Source organism: Sphaerodactylus townsendi, linkage group LG02, assembly GCF_021028975.2.
Source record: "Sphaerodactylus townsendi isolate TG3544 linkage group LG02, MPM_Stown_v2.3, whole genome shotgun sequence".
Classification (NCBI taxonomy): Eukaryota; Metazoa; Chordata; class Lepidosauria; order Squamata; family Sphaerodactylidae; genus Sphaerodactylus; species Sphaerodactylus townsendi.
In genome coordinates this window covers 10,245,795-10,261,421 of record NC_059426.1, presented here as the reverse complement: position 1 = coordinate 10,261,421, position 15,627 = coordinate 10,245,795, and the positions used below count along the sequence as shown (strand labels likewise).

The window sequence follows — 15,627 nt, the reverse complement described above, 5'->3', positions numbered from 1 at the left end:
GGAAACAGGAAAGCATTTACAGGAAACATTTGCAATTCCCACACAGCAAGACATCTAAGCACTGACAGGCATGGACCTGACATTCTGCCCCCCTTAAGACCCTCCCCACCTGGGCAATCGGGGTAGGCCCGGTGGAATGCCTTCACCAAGCGAGGGGCCTGAACATGTTCGGAGTCGACCCACTCGTTGTCTCCAGCCGGGAAATGCGTCCATGCGATCAAATACTGTAGCCGGCCCTGGTGCACCCAGGAGTCTAAAACTTCCTCCACCTGATTCTGATCTGCTTCGTAATACTGGGCAACCCCTCCTCAGGGATGCCTTCAGGGCAAGTTACTCTTCCTGCTGCCCTCCTGGCTGATGGAGGCCCTTGCCGCTGACGCAGAGCTCCAGCAGGTGGTTGGCCTCTTGCTGGAGCTTCACTGCGATGCTCAGCTGGGCGGTCAGCCTCTTGTCATAGCATTCATACCACAGTGAGGGGTAGGTAGCTCCCTAGTTTCCTTCCCCCCAGCCCCCTCAGATCAATTCCTATGTGCCAAACCACCGAATGGCTATGTCAAAGAAGCATTCATTAACACAACACCAAAGTATGAATAAAGGGGGAGAGGTAGGTAGGCAAGTTGATTGCCAGCCAGGGCACATGGTCAGAGCACAAAGGCCGGCCTGGCTTTATGTAAGCTCCGGCCAGCCTCCCCCCTAGTGACGCACCTTGTCCTTATGGGGCACGGCCGAGAGGTCCTCATCTGCCCTTACTAGGGCGGATGCCAAAGACCTCTTCATGCCCATCCCGGGCAGCAAAAGACGCTTGTGAATCACCACGAGGCGTGATTGCTGCAGGGGATGGGGAAGAGCGAGGCCAGTGACGCCCCCCCCCATTAAAGGAGGGGCGGAAGGGAGAAGGAGCCATGCTAGAGAAGGGCTAGCGTCACCGGAGGAAAGGAGGGGCGAGCGAGACTTTAAAGCGGCTTCCCCTCCTTTGTCCCGGGCCATGTGCTCATCGGCTTACGATTTGCCCACCCACCTCTCCCTAAAAAATTTTATGTTAATGCATGCTTATTTTGTCATAGCCCTGATGATTGGGGGTTTGGCGCATGGGTATGGCTCTGGAAGGGGAAGGGAGCTAGGGAGCTACGCCTTCCCCTTGGGAACGGCAACAGTGGCAAGAGGCGGCCGCCCCTGTTGAACCGGGCCGAAGGGGAACATCTCTGGCCAGGAGCGTCTGCCCGGCAGAGCCCCTCAATGGAACGAAGCTCAGGACGAGGTATCTGCCCTGCTGAGCTGTCGCACATCACCCATATGACCAGACCCAGACCCATGCTTAGCCTCACACTTCTGCTCAATAAAATGGCTATGGCCAATTTATTACCCCAGCAATTGAGTAGTGTGTATTATTGGTAAAGGGACTCGCACAAAAAGAGATCCACCCTCGGACAGCAACTGTGGACATCGTGATTCCTGGTCGCTCTTTTTCCAGTAGATGGCAGTGAACACATTGCAGTGCTGCCTATGCGCAACACCAATGAGGTAAAGACTCAACCTGAAGCCCTTTCTGTTTGCGCAACCAGAATGAAGTGAGAGACTCATGGGATGCTCCAAGCCCTCAAGAACTATGTTCTGAAGCCCTCAAGAACTATGTTCTGAAGCCCTCAAGAACTATGTTCTGAAGCCCTCAAGAACTATGTTCTGAAGCCCTCAAGAAGTATGTTCTGAAGCCCTCAAGAACTATGTTCTGAAGCCAGATAGTCAAATAAAGACGCTGGTAGAGTAGCTCAATAATAAAGCATCTGCTTGACATGCAGCAGGGCCGAGGTTCAGTACGCAGCATCTACAACTAAAGGACCAGTCAGGAAGTGTTTGAAAATACCTATTTCTGAGATGCTGCTGCTTCTCATCCCAGTAGACCATACTGACTGACCTTGATGGACCAGTGGTCTTCTTCAGTATAAAGCAGCTTCAGATGTTCATGTGTTGGACACATGTGGGTGGAACATTGATTTATCTGGAGTGTTTTTTTTATTTCTTTTATAGGGCCCCCCTGGTCATTCTGGAGCACCTGGTCCCCCCGGTCTCCCCGGAGCTCCTGGACCATGTTGTGGTGGCGGGGGTGGTGATGGACAAACATGGGAGAAAGGACAGACCTTCTACAGAGATGAGGCATCTGATGACAAAGCCACCATGAACGATGTTTTATCCTCGCTGAAGTCGATCAACAATCAGGTTGAAAACATCATTAGCCCCGATGGCTCACGGAAGAATCCAGCCCGTAACTGCAGAGACCTGAAGTTCTGCCATCCTGAACTGAACAGTGGTATGTTCTGTTGTGTTGTGGTAGAGGGAGAAGATGCTCTCAGAAAGTAACTGTAGATGTTACAAGTGCCACGGATCTACCATGTTACAAGTGCCACGGATCTACCATTACTCCACATGGGTTTATCCTCTCTTTCTGGCATTCATAACTAACTGATAAAGAGGGGGAGTGAAGAAAATTGGGAATGTGTAGTATAAGAAGGAGAAGAGTTGGATTTATATCCCCCTTTCTCTCCTAAAGGAGACTCAAAGGGGCTTACAATCTCCTTGCCCTTCCCCCGTCACAACAAACACCCTGTGAGGTAGGTGGGGCTGAGAGAGCTCAGAAGAACTGTGACTAGCCCAAGGTCACTTAGCTGGCGTGTGTTGGAGTGTACAGGCTAATCTGCATTCCCCAGACAAGCCTCCACAGCTCAAGTGGTAGAGCAGGGAATCAAACCCGGTTCCTCCAGATTAGAGTACACTTGCTCTAAACCACTATGCAACTGCTATAATGAGTCATTTTGTGTTTAATACTTTCCCTCAGCACTATATACCTTCCTGAACATTCTTTGGGTGAAGATAGCAGTCAGGCCTTTATATTCTTCCTATTTTTTGCTTCAAGTTTGCCATTATCAATTTCTAAAGCTTTAAAGTGACAGATAAACCTCTCTCTCTTGATATGGATTTCTCTCAAGGTTGTGAACAATTACAATAGCCCAACGTGCAATGGTTTGTGGATCATACCATTCGCTACAAAACTCCTTGTGACTTGATCTCATCGCTTATTTGTATCTGGTACCAGAAACTCCCAGAATGACATTAGCTGTGTAACCCAAAGTGCCTCTCTAGGCCACATTCTAAACAAAGGCAAAAGGAGGAGGGAGAAGAATCTAGTTAAAGCCATCTTCACAAAAAGTGTGACAAACAGGGGTTTGAGGTAGCTCAGCAGTTTTGCAAAACAGAGAAGCTGAACAAATATACATCAGATTTTTTTGCTCAGCGCAAAAGGCCTGAACAACTGAGAGGATTGGGGGTCACTGCTACTACTGGTGGCAGCACAGTAGAAGACAATGAGTCAGCACTACTGTTTCATCCTGACAAAGTATCACCTTCATCACAATCTCATTCTTGTCTACAACACAAACATCGTCCCAGTAAAAACTGTGTATTTTTTGCAGTTGTGTCAAAAGGTTGCCTATTCCTGGCATAGAATAATTTCCTGAGGTTTAGAATGGCCTTTTCCACACAAATCTCCCAAAATGTTTGGAAAACATCTTCAGCCTCCCACCCTTTACTACAGTATATGTCCGCACGAACCCTCTTGAAATGATTGACAGCCGCCATTATGTGTTTTCCCCTTTGAGTTTGTTTTCCCCTTTGAGTTTGTTGATGAATTGATTCTTCAAGGCTCCGTAGCTTTGTGCTGGAATTCTCCATACCTTTGTATAATCAATGCCTCGAAGATTACGCCCCCCCCCCCTATGATAAAACTCACAGAAATGATTGAAAAAAAGGGGGAATGGGTAATAAGCTCAGAAAATGGCACCGAGAAGGAAGTTCAGGGAAGGCAGACAGGCATGGAAAACGTCTTAAAGTGATTACACAAAAGTGAAGCCGTTTTGAAAACATTTCAGCCTAAATAAATTGTTTTGAAAAGGAATTCATTAAAAATGTTTTGAGGCTGGAAATGAAACATTTACAAAACCAAAGGGGGACCATGAGGAACTCCATGTTGGAAATGTTTAATTTCCTGCCTCAAAACGTTTTATAAGGTTTATGCAGAAAGGGCCAATATTTCCACACTGCTGTGCTGACTTAGAAACATGCTTTTTGTTTATTTCTTTGCTTGTTTGCAACACTCTGAAGACTAAATAATCTACACCATCTTACTGCTGTGTCTCTACAGGAGAATATTGGGTCGATCCAAACCAAGGTTGTAAATTGGATGCTATTAAAGTGTATTGCAATATGGACACTGGTGAGACCTGCATCAATGCCAATCCCGGCCGTATTCCACAGAAGAACTGGTGGACAAGCCCGGGACCAGAAAAGAAGCATGTTTGGTTTGGAGAGTCCATGAATGGTGGCTTCCAGGTGAGACGATAGCCATGATTACTTTGACTGAAGAGTGTATCTGAGTGGCTTGAAAGCAAAGCTCATTTCTGCTTGATTAAATTCCTCAGTCTCATGGCCGAATGACACAAAGTGGTTGTTAAACAGTGTTCCTCCCTTTTGTGTCCCTTCTGCAGTTCAACTATGGTGACCCCGATCTCCCAGAAGAAGTTGCAGATGTCCAGCTGGCGTTCCTGAGAATCCTTTCCAGTCGAGCCTCACAGAACATCACCTACCACTGCAAGAACAGCATTGCTTACATGGATGCGGCCAGCATGAACGTGAAAAGGGCCCTGAAGTTCATGAGCTCTACTGAAAGTGAAATCAAGGCAGAAGGAAACAGCAAATTCACATACACTGTGCTGGAAGATGGTTGCACTGTAAGTCTGTAAACTTCAACTCTGCTCCCATTTACTTATTTATTTTTAAGAGTGACTCAATACACGTCACTGTTACAAAATCTCAACATTTAGGTCGTTTCCCCACTTACCTCGACCGAAGGTTGCTGCGCGCTACTCCCAGCGCACGTCATTTCTGGCGCGCTCCCAGGCTTCCCCACGACCGCGGGGTCATCAAAAGGTGCGGTTTCGAGGAGCGCCAGGAATGACGCGCGCTGAGGGGGCGCGACAGCAGCAACGTAGGGGCAGCTGCGTTGTCGCCGTCCCTGTAGTGGCGAGTGCCGTAGCGCGCAGCAGCAGGTAAGTGGGGAAACGACCTCAGTTTAAGCCTCTGGACTTTCCAGAGAGCAATCCTTGTTTCTGACAGTAGCAGTCAGAAGAGGGCAAATTCGCCCAAGAGGCTACACCTCTTATCACTTTTAGTCCAGCTTCTCACAAGCGAGTTCTTGTCAAACGTACAACAGAGCTCTTACATAAGTGTAGATTTAGGAATCCCCCAGTGTGGATTTAGAAATCGCCAGAAACATTTATGGTAAGAACTTCTGGTTTTACTACAGAGTTTCTGGAAATTCCCAGTGCTACACATTGTCACTTCCAGGTAGTTGTAGGAATCACCAGGACTCTATGCTTAGACCTTCCCTTAGGTGGGCAAGGCCTTATTTTTCTTTTATGTTTTTCGCACAGGATGCTTCCCCTCCTCCACAACTGTCTCACCTTTAGGGTTTTGTTAAGGTTAGGAAATAGAGACCAATGCAAAAAAACTTTGCTTCCTCTCTGGAGTTTCTGGAGAGCAGTGGCTACTTGCACCGTATTCAGGGCAGTGGAGTTGCTGTGGCATAGAGAGGAGACAGACACCTGTACATACTGTCGCCATGGCAGCCATTTTGTTGTAGCATTCCCTTGTCTGTTCTCAAAATCTAAATGTAGCCACAAGGGAAGCTACCCTGGTTTAGATGCCAAGGGCAAGCAGCTGGATGAAGTTGTCAAAGAAGCACAACTTAAATGTTGGATGTTGCTTTGCCGGCTGTAGAGCTACTTCAGACATGTTGAGAGATGAAGCAATATGGGATATTTCTGTCCCCACTAGCTTCCAGGTCCTGTGTGCACCTCTGTCTCCACAACTGAAGAACAAACATTTCCCCACAGGAAATGCATTTGCAGAAGTATGAAGGGAAGTTACATCAAACTTCCTGTCACGCTGCTTTTGAAGCAAGTCTATTTTTGAAAAGAACTAAAGGAATATTCTTAACGTGATTTCTTCTTTTCACATTTCGCAGAAACATACTGGTGAATGGGGCAGAACAGTTTTTGAGTACCGAACACGCAAGACAATGAGATTGCCCGTGGTAGATATTGCACCCTTCGATATTGGCGCTCCCAATCAGGAATTCGGTGTGGACATTGGCCCAGTTTGCTTCTTATAAGCCAAGAATAATGCTCATTGTGAACCCCAGCAAACCAATTCACGCTCCATTTTTGCTCTTCTCGTTTTAACCGTGTCAACTAGTAGAACCAAATCAACTGTATCCCAGTTATTTATTTACCAAAATTCTGGAGGAGAGGTGAAAAAGATAAATTGACAAAAAGGGTTAACATTTTCCTACTTTGCTCCCACACAAAGTACAGCCAAAAAAAAAAGAGAAGTCATTTGCTCTATTTTCTTTCGCCCGAATTCCACCTTCATACATACAAACAAAACTTCATGGTGCTACGTTACAACTTCAACACTCAGTACAACACTAGCTGTGTCATGTCATAGGATGGCTTACCCACCAATCAAGCACTGACGGATTCTAGCATCCATGTTTACCTTGCGCTATCAGATGCAGTTCGTAAAGCTGGAGAGGATTCCCTGTTTCAACTACCTCAACATGGACAGAAACTGGGATGAGTTTGAAGATCCACACCAAGAAAGCCCAAGAAAAGCAAGCTGGAACCAATGAATACATCCGGCTATTTCTGTACCGATTAGGGTCAAAAGAGCAGAGGGCATCAGAAGAAGCGAATGCCGTGGTGTCAACAGACTAATATAATTTTATTTCTGGACTGCATTGAATTTTTAAGGGTGCTCCTATACTTTCCTGTCATTGCTGGTCAAGACCACTAAAATTTCGGGAAATGTAAAAAGATTTAAATGTGATGGTGCTAGCTGTGTGATTTTCTTTTTTTCCATTTTTAAATCTGGAAGCCAGGTTTCTTGGCTCGCGTTTAAAACATGGAGGATGGACAACGATTGTACATGTCTCTTGTCAAAAGTCTTACAATGGGTGGGCCATCTCTGAGGACTTTTCTTCCTTCACTCTGTAAAAGTCAATAAAGATGCAGAATCATGCGCTTCTTTCTGTCACATTAACACATTTTATAGCGTTGGTGGTGAACCATCTTTGTAAGCTTTTATATGGTTGTTGGTCTTTCCCTTACAGAGACAGACACATAATAAAATATGGTAATAAAACTCCTGATAGTCCTGAATATGCCTTACAAGTCAGCAGGATGGCCCAGGTTAGCCCAATCTCATTAGACCTTGGAAATTAAGCAGGGTTGACCCTACTTAGATTTGAGGCCACCAAGGAAGTTTTATAAGGCCTAGCCAGTAAGTAGCTATTAAAGGTGAAGAAATGAACCCTCATCCTTCCAAGCTTATGCTGGAATAAATTTCTGGGGTTTTCTTTTCAATATAAAAAGCTGCACAGTAAAAAATCAGCTCATGGCATCTAAAGAAGTGGGCTGTAGTCTTTGGAAGCTTATGTCAGAGTACATTTCAGTTTTAAGGAAGCTTATATCAGAGTATACTTCAGTTTTAAGGAAGCTTATGTCAGAGTACACTTCAGTTTTAAGGAAGCTTATGTCAGAGTACACTTCAGTTTTAAGGAAGCTTATGTCAGAGTACACTTCAGTTTTAAGGAGTTTTAAGATTCCTCTTTGTTTCCCACCTTCTTTGTCTTTCTGAAATAACCCTGATAGCCAGCATGGTGTAGTGGTTAAGAGTGGTAGACTCTAATTTGGAGAACTGGATTTAATTCCCCACTTCTCCCCATGAACCATGGACTTTAATCTGGTGAATCGGGTTTGTTTCCCCACTCCTATACATGAAGCTTGCTTGGTGGCTGGGCTAATCACAGTTCTCTCTGAACTCTCTCAGACCTACCTACTCACAAGGGGGTCTGTCATGGGGAAGGGAAGGTGATTGAAAACCATGTTGAGTTTCTTTAAAGGTAGAGAATAATGAGGTATAAAAACCAACTCTTCTCAGGAGCAGAAGTGGCGTAGGAGGTTAAGAGCTCGTGTATCTAATCTGGAGGAACAGGGTTTGATTCCCAGCTCTGCCACCTGAGCTGTGGAGGCTTATCTGGGGAATTCAGATTGGCCTGTACACTCCCACACATGCCAGCTGGGTGACCTTGGGCTAGTCACAGCTTCTCGGAGCTCTCTCAGCCCCACCCACCTCACAGGGTGTTTGTTGTGAGGGGGGAAGGGCAAGGAGATTGTAAGCCTCTTTGAGTCTCCTGCAGGAGAGAAAGGGGGGGATATAAATCCAAACTCTTCTTCTTCTCTTGTTCTTCCAATACCCGGGCACTGCTCTGTCTTCAACAAACTGAGAGGCACCCAGGTGAACAGCCCTGACCTGGATGGTTTAGGCTAGCCTGATCTCATCAGATCTCAGAAGCTAATCAGGGTCAGCCCTGGTCAGTACTTGGATGGGGAGACCACCAAGGAACTCCAGGGTCACTACACAGAGGCAGGGCACTGACAAACAACTGTTCACAGGAACAACAGTTTAGAAACAAGATCTACCAGACCATGGCCGCACATCCCGGAAAATTCACAACAACCAACTGTTTGCAGAATCATAGAGTTGGAAGAGACCACAAAGGCCATCAAGTCCAAGCCCCTGCTATGCAGGAACACACAGTCAAAGCACTCCTGACATATATTCATCCAGCTTCTATGTATTGTTGAAGGCTTTCATGGCCAGATTCAACTGGTTCTGGTGGGTTTTCTGGGCTGTGTGGCCGTGCTGTGGTGGATCTTGTTCCTAACGTTTCGCCTGTGTCCGTGGCTGGCATCTTCTGAGGCATCTTCAGTGGGTAACAGACTTCCCTCTGTGATACACCTCTGAAGATGCCAGCCACAGATGCAGGCGAAACGTTAGGAACAAGATCCACCAGACCACGGCCGCACAGCCCAGAAAACCAATCAGAACCATCCAGATTCTGTTTAAAAACTTCCAAAAAAGCAGACTCCACCACTCTCCGAGGCAGTGAATTCCACTGTCGAACAGCCCTGACAGAAAGTTCTTCCTAATGTTTAGGTGGAACCTCTTTTCCTGCACCTTGAGATTCCACCTATTTCATCTCTGACTTTAAAAACCCTACTGCAGCTTGATAGTCCTTTCCACCACAGACCTCAGACATCATGACTAAGGACAACAATCCCAAAACAATTGCTGCCTGGAATACTTACAGGGAAGCCCCACGGCTAAGTGACGGAGGACATGTTTTGCCTACTCAGTCTCTGGTGTCTCCAGTTAAAAGGGTATTAAATAGATGTGGAGTTTCATGTAAGATCTGGTAGATCTTCTATCAGTCAGAGGGGGGGCAATGCCGAGCTAGACAGGTCAATGAACCGAGTCTGCACAGATGTTCATTAGTATTATTAATTAAAATTTACAGCACCAACACAGCCAACATTTCAAACAGCAATATGACAAGAGAGGCTGAGGCCCCTTCCGCACATGCAAAATAATGCGTTTTCAAACCACCTTCACAACTGTTTGCAAGTGGATTTTGCTATTCCACACAGCTTCAAAGAGCACTGAAAACAGTTTGAAAGTGCATTATTCTGCATGTGCGGAATGAGCCTGAGAGTCCTGTCTATATTTCGGCAGGGGGAAGGGAGAAGAAACCGGGAAATGGAATGGAAGAGAGAACAAACACAGCTATGGAAACAGTGATGTCATTTGGGGTAAGAATGGGGACAAATTATTTGAAAGGCAGTGTGTGCAGTAGTTAGAAAGTTAGACAGGTATAAGGGAGAAGCAGGCTCCAGCCTCCATAGTTGTAATAAGTCTTCCTGGATGACTTTCTAGAGACAACTAGAGTCACCAGTATGTTATGCTATCTCAACATTTTTCACTTTGCAGTTCTTTTTGCAATGTTTTTCATCTGTCTGTGAGATTATTTTAGAATCATAGAGTTGGAAGAGTCCACCAGGGCCATCAAGTCCAGCCCCCTGCCATTCAGGAACACACAATCAAAGCACTTCCGACATATGTTCATCCAGCCTATGTTTAAAAACCTCTAAAGGAGACTCCACCACTCTCCAAGGCAGTGAATTCCACTGTTGAACAGCCCTGACAGTCAGAAAGTTCTTCCTAATGTTTAGGTGGAATCTCTTTTACACGAGTAAAATAGGTTCGACCATGTTGATCCCAGTAGTTGAGCGGAGCACTTAGGTTGAATGCAGCTCGAACTTAGGTCGATAACGCAAATGCGGAATCGACCAGTAAGAACATTCTAAAATGGCAGTGGGGAATAACTGAGCTTGGCAGCAAGAGGTAGGCTAGCGAGGGGAGGTTCAGACTAGTAAAGAGTGCTGAGCTTGGGGTGTGCTGTACTTTTATACCCCATAGCATAGTCTGGGGTGGGAGCAAGGAGCTCTCTTTCTGAAATTTCTGGATTTCCATGCTAGGATTGCAGGGTTGAGCTGATTAACAGCTTATCTATTGATTTCTAAATATCAGGACAGTAGGACCAATTGTCTTGAGATTGAATCAGGGGTAGCCTTAATGGCTTGGGTAGAGTTTCTTTTAAGAGTCTCTGTCCAGGTGTGGTATGCAGATTTGGCTGAGGCATGAGTGGTCAGGGAAGGAGCAATTGTAAAGGAGGTGGTTGCTAAAGGCAGGGAGATGCAAACCTTGTGGCAGGGTATTTCCTAGATCTTTTGTATTGCAGCAACCTTGGCAGGGTGTGGTAATCAAAGACATGTCCATGAGGCTTCCAGAGGTACTGACTGGATTAACCCTTTCAGTGGTTTAATCTTGCTGACAGGCCTTTCTGCATGCTTGGCCTGTTTCTTTTTCAGTTTGGTCTTGACATTCCGCTACACACTCACACATGGCTGCTGGCATTTGCCAGTACGTATTGCACAAAAACTGCACCTTTTGATGACCCCACGCAGAGTGCAGGGCAGTGGGGAAGCCCAGGGAACACAACCCTCATGCTAAAAAGGTCCTGGACCAGACGAAACCAACGTCATTTTAAAAGTGGGGAAATGGCCTGTGAGAGAATCCTCTGGCAACCCTAACTCTGGCCCCAGGCTCTGACTTCACTCCCTCAGAATTGTTGAAAGGCTAAATGGAGGAGGGGAAACCCTTGAGCTTTTTGAAGGAAGGTTAAAAATATCAAGAAAAAACACTCTTAAGCTAAAGAGGAGGGATTTTAGGGGAAGGCTACATCCTTACCTTTGAAAAAACATTCTGTTGCTGGTATGATGCCCCCCCTCCTCCCCCAGGAGAGATATTTCATATCATGCAGACATTTTGAGAGCCACCGTGGTGTAGTGGTTAACAGCGGTGGATTCCAGTCTGAAGAACTGGGTCTGATTACTCCTTCACATGAGCAGTGGAGTCTTATCTAGTGAACCAGATCTGTTTTCCTGTTCCTACAATACTGCTGGGTGGCCTTGGGCTAGTCACAGTTCTCTCTGAACTCTCTCAGCCCCACCTACCTCACAAGAGAGGAATGGGGAGTTTGTGGGGAGAGGAATGGAAAGGGGTTTGTAAGCCACCTTGAATCTCCTTACAAGAGAGCAAGGTGGGGTATCAATCCAAATCTCTTTTCTTCTTCTCTTATAGCCCTATAAGGGGTCAGTCTGTGGCCCAAAGCACCATATCTATATGCTGGAAGGTCTGGCCTGTATAAACTTGGCTATGTTAAGAATAAACCTGTATCCCTACAACACTTCTTCAGCACAGCAGTGTCTACACACACGATCTCAGACCAAGGGCTTGCAGACACTGGTGCCAATAAGTCATTTGACTGGAACATAAAATGCTCCTCTGATACCTAAAGTGTACATAACCGTCAGCTATAATGGTGGGGGCAGGGGGGAGTAATGTTGGCCTAGTGCACAGCGGAAGGACTAGGTGCCAACTCACCCTTGCTAGAACAGGAGGTAACTGCTTGCAGTATAAGAAAAAGAAACACTCAGACAGTAGATTTAGTTCCAACAGGAATACTTTATCTCTTGTTTCTCAAAGGAACAAAAATAACAATAACTATCCACTCTCTACTCTGACAACAATCTGAGCCCGAACCTGAAGGTGAAGGAGAGGTACTGAATTGGGTATGCAGTCTTCTTATATAGTTTTGTCCAGCAAATCATTAGCTAGATGATCTAATCATCCTGGCCTGTGACCTTTTCACTTCTGCTGACTGTTACATGCCAATCACTGCAGACCCAGACAGAGAGGCTCCGACCTTTACAATTCTGCTGACTGTTACATTCCAGTCATTCTAGACCAGCATATGACCACCTTGCAATTTTCAATATCCTGACAAGTAATACTTTGGTATTACTTGTTTGGTCCACTACCCTCTCGCAGAGGATGATCTTTGTCCTCTTCCAATGGTTTCAATGGGACAACTAAGAATAGGGCACATGGGCGGGAGCAGGGGCATACCACACTAGGGACATGGTGGTGGGATTCAAACAGTGGCGTAGCGCCAATGGGGCTGGGCGGGGCATGATGGGGGCATGGGCGGGCATTCTGGGGGTGGGGCATTCATAATTTCTCTGTTACTGTAAAAAAAGTCTTAGGCCCCTTCCGCACATGCAGAATAATGCGTTTTCAAACCACTTTCACAACTGTTTGTAAGTGGATTTTGCTATTCTGCACAGCTTCAAAGAGCATTGAAAGCAGCTTGAAAGTGCATTATTCTGCATGTGCGGAATGAGCCTTACTATAGAAAAAAAGTTCCTAATTTCCAGCTGGTATCTTTCTGTCCATAATTTAAACTCATTATAGCAAGTCCTATTGTCTGCTGCCAACAGAAACAACTACTTCTCCTCTAATTGACTGCCTGTTAAATACTTAATACTTTCAAATACTTAATTTTGTTTCTAGAAATCAAAAGAAGGATACTTTCCTCAAACAAGGAACTTTACCGTATTTCTAAAACATGTTTTTAAAACAGCCCAACAGGGAGAATTTAACCCGTTTTCTTCCTTCGCTAACCAGCCACATAGGAAACAACAGGACTTGATGATTTTTGGACCTAATGGAATTTCTAACGGAAAAGCAGACCCAATTAGTAACCCCCTCTCGGCACACACAAATAATTAGTAACCTACTCTCGGGAACTGGTGAGAACTGGCTGGATCCCACCTCTGCATCTCCTCCTCATGGACCCTATTCTACCAAGTGGGGGGGCTACAATGGAAATGCCTTGATGGCAGGTGACCTACTTGAAGTAGTACCTTAAGAATAGTTATCATGGAGATTCAAATATTCAACATAAACTTGCAACTATTCACATAATTTAATGGTAGGTGGTCATAGAGAAGTTATTTTACCTACACATGGAAATGAACAAAATGCTTTTGGTGAAATGGCAGCTTGGGTTGAAACTTTCTCCCACAGCTTCACTAGTTCGAGAGTCTTCTTCGAATTCTCTAAGGCAATTTCTGTGTAATTTAAACTGACACACTACTGATTTTGTCTGAATATTTTATTCAGCTCAGTGAAAAATCTTGAATTCCAAAGCCAGAATTGTCAAATCCTCTGCATACGTTGGCAAATATTTGGCTCGTGCGCTTTTGGTATTTGTATGCATTGTCATAAAAACAAACAATTTGAACCCCCCCCCCCAATTTATAATCCATATATATAAAAAGCTACCAGTGTTTTTGTTGATGACAGTATACCTCAGTAACTGCTGGGCCAATTCCTCTGAAAATTCCCAGCCACTATAGTCAGCCAGGCGAGAGTGTTTTTAGATGTTCACATACCTGAAATTTCACACCTGGCCCAGGTAAAACGCCTTTTTCCTGGCGCTCCCTGGTGAAGGACATGCAGCTGCCTGTGTGTAACTGTCACCCTTAGATTGTTCGTGCTGCTTAGAACGTTCACTCAGATGGCCAGATATGAGCAGTGAAAACAGTGCATAGGCAATAACTCGAGTGGAAGTGAAACACATACACACACATACACACGAGGGAGAGGGAGAGGGAAGGGAGGGAGAGGGAGGGGCGGCATGCAAGGGAAGAGAGGGAGGGATTGGAAAGGGACAGAGGGGGAGGCATGCAAGGGAAGAGAAGTGAGAGAGGGGACAGAGTGAGGGGTGGCATGCAAGGGAGGGGAGGCAGGGGGCCCAGCATCTTGATATGACCCACCCACCCTAGCGGAGGGAAAGGGAAGGGAGGGAGGGGGGTGGCATGCAAGGGAAGAGAAGTGAGGGAGGGAAGAGAGTGAGGGGCAGCATGTAAGGAATGGGAGGGAGGGGCCAGGCACCCTAGATTCCCCGAATACTGCGGTTACAGTTAAGAAACCAGGCATGCATTACTCAGGAGTAAGCTTGGTACAGCAACCGAGATCATACTTTGAATGGCTGCGTTGCACCCCTCAGAGGGTTTCCTCAGAAGCGACACCCATTGCCACCAACCAAACTTATTCCCAGGTAAAGGATCATGACCAGCCAGCCTAGATGTGTGGGAGGAGTGCCTTTCCATCCCACCCCCCAAGGAATGCGGGCACACACATCATTGACATCGCACAATATCAGGCTGCGTGTTTGCATGAACACGTACTGCTGGCCTCTGCAATTGATTTGCTGCTACTGCTCCTTTCCCATTTCACCACAATAAGCCACAGCAACGCATGGCCGGGCCCCGCTAGTTTAATGTATAACAACTTGCTACTTTGTGCTCAAGTTTCTCTACCTCTCACTCACACATTCACACACACAAAACAATCCTATTTCCCCTCTCCAGAAATGGCCAAATATAATTTGAATGACTCCACACAAAAGGAAGCCACTGCTCAATAAGAAACTTATATTTAATTAAATGCTTTGCAAAGATACATGAATAAAGCTATGCATATGGCTTTTATTTCTTTTTTTTCTGTTTATTTTTAAAAGAAACAAATTTTAAAAAAAAACAGGAGAGAACAATTTTTTTTGACAAAGAAACAGACCATAGAAATAGGTTTGTATCCACATGCTCTATGGAAAGAAGAAATGCTGATGTACACAGCAATCTGTATATGGCATAATCTTAATAAGAAAAAAAATGCAGTGTATAACATTTTTTTCCCAAACACCAGTAACTTAATATCTAAACTCTATCACAAAGAAGTTGGTGGCAACCGTCTTTATTTTCTCAGGATTTTACAGAAACCACTATAGCACCAATGCTTTCATTTCTCTATATTTTTACAGTTTATTTCATTTTTTAATATTATATTGCCCTGCCTATCTCCAATCTTGGAATTATAACAGAAGCATAGCACCTTTTTTTTTGTTTCTAGAACAAACACTAGATTCTTCAATGCATCCCAGCTTCCAGAGATGAGGTAGCTCATGCCTAAAGGAATGGGGAACCCTTTGTTCGCCCTGACAAACCAAGGCCAGTAAGTTGGAACATCTGGCAATGCATGACTGGTTCTTGAGTCAATGTTGATCTCAGCAACGGGGGAGTCTCAAATCTTTATGCGAATACTCGGTTGGGAATAATATGTGGGGGGGGGGGGGGAATGACAAAAAAAACCAAAACTGGAACCACATATTCAAGGCAGCAGGGGGATCCTGATTTTGCTGAAGCGAGTCAG

General features: G+C 45.4%; 1 protein-coding gene across 1 annotated transcript in view; it reads left to right on the top strand.

Moving 5' to 3' along the window:
• The window catches only part of COL3A1 (collagen type III alpha 1 chain), a 109,460-nt gene extending 102,209 nt beyond the window's left edge, over positions 1-7,251 (top strand). Inside the window, exons 46-49 of the mRNA XM_048483708.1 lie at positions 2,026-2,305; positions 4,193-4,380; positions 4,536-4,778; positions 6,074-7,251. Coding sequence (XP_048339665.1) covers positions 2,026-2,305; positions 4,193-4,380; positions 4,536-4,778; positions 6,074-6,220 — 858 coding nt within the window. The 3' untranslated portion in view covers positions 6,221-7,251. The remainder of the gene's footprint in view (positions 1-2,025; positions 2,306-4,192; positions 4,381-4,535; positions 4,779-6,073) is intronic.
• The last annotated feature ends 8,376 nt before the right edge of the window (positions 7,252-15,627 follow it).